At 53.9% G+C, this 6,961-nt stretch overlaps 1 protein-coding gene across 1 annotated transcript in view; it reads right to left on the reverse strand.

The window, feature by feature from the left end:
• LOC106733707 (netrin receptor UNC5B) overlaps positions 1 to 6,955 on the reverse strand; it is a gene marked incomplete at its 3' end in the record, with an annotated part of 78,795 nt that extends 71,840 nt beyond the window's left edge. Inside the window, 1 exon segment of the mRNA XM_014583667.2 lies at positions 6,825 to 6,955. Coding sequence (XP_014439153.1) covers positions 6,825 to 6,903 — 79 coding nt within the window.
• Positions 6,956 to 6,961: the final 6 nt, after the last annotated feature.

The raw sequence follows: 6,961 nt of genomic DNA on the forward strand, positions 1-6,961 counted from the left end.
CACGGGTGATCACGATTCGAGTCCAAGACCTAGTGGCTTGCTTTCTCACTTTCTTTTTTCTGGCCAAAATTTAAGGAATAATAATAAATAAAACTAAATTAAAAAAAAAAAAGACCTTTAAAGGAAAGAATCAAGGTCTGGCCTTCAGCACCCCCTCCAGGAAGCCCCACAGGTTAGAACATTTACCCTTTGCTGTGCTCTTTCCTATCTGCTGTCCAGGGCCCTCATGTGGCACTGAGACGCTAAATGTCACTTAACATTTCTGGAGTGGGCATCGCCATTCCCCACAGACAGTGACTCCTTGAGGGCTGGGACTAGAGTGGCTTAGGCATCCGACCTGGGGCCCAGTCCTGCCTCTTCAGCTTCTTAAGTGGGTAACCACCTCTGGTGGAGTTTTTACCAGGATACAGTGAGATGCTACCCATAGAAGGGCTTTGTAAATTGGAAAGCAACATCACATGGTGGAGTTGTGATTTTGCTGGATGTCTCCCTGCTCCAGAACAGCACATCCCGCCTGAGAGTAAAAGTGAAGGCAGTCCTGAGTATGCGCAGAACTGGGAAAGCAGAGGCGCCCTCTGTGACCAACGCAGTGGTAAAGATGAGGGAGTCTGATGTATGTGTGCAGATGTGTGTTTGCATGCGTGTCCACTCAGAGTCTAAGGCCCCAGCCACCTGCCATGTTTGCATGCGTGTCCACTCAGAGTCTAAGGCCCCAGCCACCTGCCATGTTGCATGCGTGTCCACTCAGAGTCTAAGGCCCTAGCCACCTGCCATGTTGCATGTGTGTCCACTCAGAGTCTAAGGCCCCAGCCACTTGCCAGAGGTATTGCTCTCCATTTCTGACCCACTCACCCAAGCTCCGTCAGTCCCTTCTCCAGACAATTCCTGGAGACCTTACAGCCCCAGCAGAGAGCAGCTCTCCAACCACACCCTTCCCACTGCCCTGAGTAAGTTGGAGTTGAAGGCAGGAGACCTCCAGACTGGGACCCCTGACTTCCCAAGGGGCAGTGGTCCAAGCTCCTGGTCTGGCTTAGGGACCATGGGCCAGCATCTCTCCCTCTGGAGCACCAGGGCCACCTTCTGGAATGCCTGGGCACAGGGCAAAATGAGGTCTCCTGAGAGCTGAAGGGCATTGGCCTGGGTCCCATCCTGAGAGGAATCCCCAACAGAACACAAAGGATGGAGCTTCCCATACCTGGGGTGACTCACTGTCCCCACATTACACATACCTATTTAGACACAAATACTCCCCAACCACACCCATAGGATAGTGCACACACCCCCACACACCTGAACACACACACAGCTGTATACATCACACATCCGCATATGCAAAGGGCACAGTCCTCCTCGATACACACCTGGTGCACACTTCACCTCCACACACACCTAACACCCACTGCAACACCACACAGACATTGCTCCCCACTGCACACTCCCACCTCCGCCCACCTCCTTAAAACACATTCACACCCCCCACATACTCCTTAGTACACACTCTCACACCCACAGAGAAAGGAGCTGCGCAGCGCTGGGGAAGTTGTGAGGCGCTGGGGGCAGACTGTTCTGGGAGGTGAGGAGGGAGGCTGGGCGCATTCACTTGCTAGGCAGTGGCTCCCGGCCCTACAGACCGATTTAGCTCAGCTAGGGAGGAAGGTGGCGAGGGAGACCGGGTGGGAGGGTTCAGGGGGGCGCCAGGCTGCGGCACCAGGTGACAACGCAGGCTGGCGCTGAGACCAGCCCCCAAGCTGCAGAGATCCTAATCAGGCTGCTTTGCCTGAGTGGGGAAATTCGGGAGCTTCCAGCAGACCCGTGCTTTGTGAGAGGAGGAAGAAGGAACAAAAGGGGTGGGGGTGGAGTCTGACTGATCTGTGCCTGCACTTCAGCAAATGTTTTCTGTGCCATTAGTATCACCGAAGTCCAGGTGCAGAGAGAACCGGGTGCTCCAGGGACCTGTGGCTGAGAGCACTCTGCCCAGGTTGGTCGGCTCACCGGGGCTGGGGAGGCTGGGGTTCGCGATCCATGCACCATCCCACCACCAGCGAGAGGTCCTGGGCGCCTGTCTTTATCCAGAGAGCCCCAGAAGGAGCTCACCTGGGCGGGCTCACCAAAATGTGGCAAGCCCTAAAGAAATTCCTGGAGACCGGGAGGAGTACAGGTCTAAAGGGGGCAGGAGGTGGCGCCCCAGCCCCAACTTCTGGAAGGACCAACAGGCTGGGGAGTGCCAGATTCCCTTGGCCCGCCAAAAAAAATGTCCTCTCCTTTTATAATTCTAATTACCGTATTTTAATTTCCTTAAAAGAAAAAAAAGAAACAAAAGCATAGAATTGCACTTGTTTGGTTTCATTTTGTCTTCACAGCTTTAATGACTCCATTTGTGGAAGCTGTTTAGGAAACTGGTGAGGAGGAGGAGGCCAGGAGAAGCCAGGAGCCAGCCAAGGCCCGGGCTGCGGCTTTCTCCTCCCTACCCTGAGGGTCTTCTGCCTAGGCACCAGTTTCCCTGAGCCCAAGGATACCAACCCCCAGGTCCAGGCTATATTTGCCCTCCACCTTCACTGCAGGCCCCAGTAGGCTCCAAGCTGCCTCCTTTCCACCCAATCCCAACTCTGAGGTTCAAAAGACTGTGTAGACACCAGGCCCCAGTGGAAGTCCCCAGGACTGTCCAGTGAGGGCCACTAACCTCATTCTCAAGCCCTTGGAAAAAAGAAGGGACCCATCTCCTCCACCCCAGGCCCAAATCCTAAGCATCTCACAACCCTCTTAGCCATCTTTCTGGCTCAAAAGAGGGGGAAGAGAGACTGGTCTCATCTTGGGACACTCAGCAAGGAACAGGGTTGCTATAACCTCCAGTCCAAGAGACTCATCAACAAAGTAGTGGAAAGACATGGACTCCCAAAGCTTCACAACAGAAAGCAAAATATATTCTGTCTCCAACTATCCAAATGGGTACAGAGCTCTAAAATGCTAATGGCTGGACCTGAATGCAGGGCAGTGGGGCTTGTGATCTGTCCTAACCTTCCCCAGACAGGAGCAGTTGCTGAGAGGATGGACGCTGAGGGTCCAGGGATGGAACCACCGCGGGGAGCATGCCTGGCTTCAGGCCCTCATTGCCAGCTTGCCCTGTCCTATTCCACCTCTTCCTGGGTCATGGTTTGCCCATCCTGCTCTAAGTGCCAGTCTAACCCATCTACCAAAGCAATCTTACTGTTAGCTACCTGCCAGAGGTGGATTTCAGAATCTCAACCCCAGACTCCCAGTGGAAAGTCTCCAGGCCCAGGTGAAATAAAAAAGGTGTAGGCTCTACACTAAGGTCTGTGAGACTTGAGTTCAAGTCTTGACTTTATTAGAGTCCCAGTGTGACCCTGAGCAAGTGGGAGGAGGAGGTGACCAATGCTCAACAATTAAATAAGTGCACTGGAAAAGTGGTGAATTGTTTGTTCCTGCAGGATTTGCCGACTGGGGGAAGGGGAGAGGCAGAAGGGAAGGATTACAGGAGAAATTTCTCCCCTGCAGAGGTACTTGCACTTTAATGAGAAAACCCATTAAGACACTTGATTTTCCATTTGTTTAAGTGAGATGGGTGTTTGCTATAGTGCAGAGGGAGACAAGGACGGGCCACCACACCACACCACACCACACCACACACACACACAACAAGCACACACAGAAGAAACACCAGGAGAACTCTGATTTTAATTGCACCTTGAAAGGAACTAAGTATGAAAGTATTACCATGACACCTAGGCTCCCTCTCGACCATCCCAGCCAGAGGCCAAGGAAAGGCTCATTAAAAACTCTGGGAAGGGCTGAGGGGTGGGGTGGGAGAAGATTCCCAGGGCCAACCGGAGTCTTTGAAGTGGCTTTTCCTGGCCAGCCACTTGACGACATCTCCTAGGGGTCTGGGGTTTTATGGTTCTGGGTTTGATTTCTCTACCATCAAACTTTACGGCTTAAAAAAATTCTCAGCACTGTAAAGGGAGCTCATTCCAAATTCACTGGGGAGGGGGATGGAAAAAAGCAGGGGGTGGGAAAAAGTTTCTCCCCTGCAGAGGTACTTGCACTTTAATGAGAAAACCCATTAAGACACTTGATTTTCCATTTGTTTAAGTGAGATGGGTGTTTGCTATAGTGCAGAGGGAGACAAGGACGGGCCACCACACCACACCACACCACACCACACACAACAAGCACACACAGAAGAAACACCAGGAGAACTCTGATTTTAATTGCACCTTGAAAGGAACTAAGTATGAAAGTATTACCATGACACCTAGGCTCCCTCTCGACCATCCCAGCCAGAGGCCAAGGAAAGGCTCATTAAAAACTCTGGGAAGGGCTGAGGGGTGGGGTGGGAGAAGATTCCCAGGGCCAACCGGAGTCTTTGAAGTGGCTTTTCCTGGCCAGCCACTTGACGACATCTCCTAGGGGTCTGGGGTTTTATGGTTCTGGGTTTGATTTCTCTACCATCAAACTTTACGGCTTAAAAAAATTCTCAGCACTGTAAAGGGAGCTCATTCCAAATTCACTGGGGAGGGGGATGGAAAAAAGCAGGGGGTGGGAGAAAGGAGGGCATGGTGCTGCCACCCCCAGTCAAGAGCCCTCTTTGTTAAGGACAGCCTCCCCTGCCTTGGCTTGATATGATATGATGGGAGTGGGGAGAGGGGTCCAGTGTGGGTTGCATCAGCCTGGCTGTTGGACAAGTCTGTGATCTGTGGTCAACTGAAGGCAAGATTTGGGGAAAGACAACACTCTGGCCTTGGTTTTCCCCATCAGGGAAATGGGACTCATGAGGCACCCACTGGAAAAACCCAAAGAACATTCTGAAAGATGTTCTGTGCCTGTGGTACAAGAGAAAAAAATGTTGTGTGGGAGGAAGGGGCATGTTTGCCCTCCAGAAGGCAGGTTTTTAAGGGCCGCACATTTTTGGCAAATGCAGGGCTGCAGGCCGACCCCACCAGTTGGCCCCTCTCCAGGCCGGTGGGCAGGCAGCTCCTGCCGAGCTAAGTAATGAGCACAATTCCAGCACTGCTTCTGCTTGCTAGTGAGAAATCAAAGCCTGGTATTAGAGGCCATTTCTGGCTGGGCACCATTCGTGCCCAAATCCATCAAAGCCCTGGGCCTGGGGTAGCTTTTGGAGAAAGTGGGGGCTGGATGCTTTGTTAAGCAGGAAAGGCAGGTCACTCCCAGCCTTCCTGGCCAAGCCCACCCACCCAGAGACCTAGAGGCCAGCCAGTCTTGTCTTTCTTCTAAGAGCTTGCTTCTAGGAGCCTCCCGCCCCCAGTACCTCAGTATTTATTCCTGATCCCACTGCCCTGCTGGTGCAAACACAGCTTCCCAGGATGCACCCTACCCATGTGCCATTTACAGACTTCATCCTACCCTTCAATCACCTCTTCAAACACCCTCAAACCAGAAACCAACACCCCAACCCAGTGCCTCCCACATCTAACTGCATCCTTTAAAACAAGGCTGGTCATTCAGCAGCCTGCCATCCCCACTCCCCATCATTACCCTCCAACTTCAAAACACTGCTTTAAATACCAGTCTGCCCAAATCGTAATTAACTTGGATCAAATGATTGTGTCGCAACTTTACAGCACAGAACTTGAAAAAAAAAATGGGGGATGTGCTAAAACCAAGTCCTCACTCCTAGCCGTGGGAATCACTAATTCCAGACTGAGGAATCTTTGGCTATTGGTGGGGGGAAGAGGAGGGCGGATGTCAACATAACAGCGGAAGGGGGGGCTGCGTCATCTGAAGCACTTTCTGCTCCAGTTTTCCTGCCCCACTCTCAGCCTCAACTCAGAGAGGGCTCTGTACGGAATAAGTCCCCCACCCCCGACTCCCACGCCCATCCCCCTCTCCCTCTCGCCCCGGGAGCTGAGGCCAGGGCTGCTTGGGTTCCGGTACCAGAGAAGCTGACTTCAGCGTGTCCACCGCCTCTCCGGGAAGATGCAGCCGGTCAGCGACTCTTGGTCCATAAGACTGGACAAGCGGGAAACGTACATGTCCACAGTGAGAGAGGCAGGTTAGAGACTTTGAGGAGCCCACCACAAGGCAGATCGCTGGGTCCAGAGCAGGCACTGAACCAAAGCGAACGCACCTTGTGTCCCCGGACAAGGAGAACGTCAGTGACCCACTTAAAAGGAAACTCGGCAGAATCACTTCCGTACCTTTCCAACCCACACATCAACACCCAGGAAAATAATCGTTCCAGACTTGCGGGCCCAGCGATCTCGAAGGCTGTACGTGCACGATTTAGCCCTCGAACCCCCTTCGATAGCCAAGCCCTTCAACCGGGTCTCTCCCGGTGGGCAGAGCGGGACTCACGCTTCGCGTGCTCCGCAGGTCCCTCGCTTCCTCCCTCCCATCTGCGGATTCCCGGCGGTGCAGCGTGTAACGCCTGGGTCGGCGGGGCCCGGGACTAGGAAGTTACCGACGAACCCCAACCAACGCACACCTAGCTCAAGCAGCGACAGTTCTTTTTGGCGCCGACGCCTGGCGCGCAGGGACCAGGGGTCCCCTGGAGGCAGATCGTCCCGGAGGCGCAGACCCAGACTCAGACACCCATTCCAGGGAAAACTGGAAAAGAAGCGGACCCTTCTGGGTAGAAGTAGGAAGCTTCCGGCTTACTTTAAGTCTCCTGGCCTGCGCCCCAGCGAGGTGTCTATGAGACATCGCCCACTTTGGTGGGACAGATGAATCTGCCTTTCAACTTGGGCGCCCTTGCTGCTTTTCCTGCGTACACCGACGCGAAGATGGGCCACCTCAACTTCCCGGCAGAGAGGCGCAGGATCCCACCCCTAAGCCCGACCGATCCCTACCTGCTTGGCTCAGCCTCGGGTCCCAGCAGAGCAGCAGCGCCAGCAGCAGCGCGCCTCGCGCCCCGCTCCGGGCCCACATGCTCCCACGGCCCGGCTCGGGAGCCTCTCCCTCGGGGCTCTCTCCCTGGCCCCAGCCT

The sequence above is a fragment of the Tupaia chinensis genome, unplaced genomic scaffold, assembly GCF_000334495.1.
Source record: "Tupaia chinensis unplaced genomic scaffold, TupChi_1.0 Scaffold000072_1, whole genome shotgun sequence".
In the NCBI taxonomy this organism is placed as follows: Eukaryota; Metazoa; Chordata; class Mammalia; order Scandentia; family Tupaiidae; genus Tupaia; species Tupaia belangeri.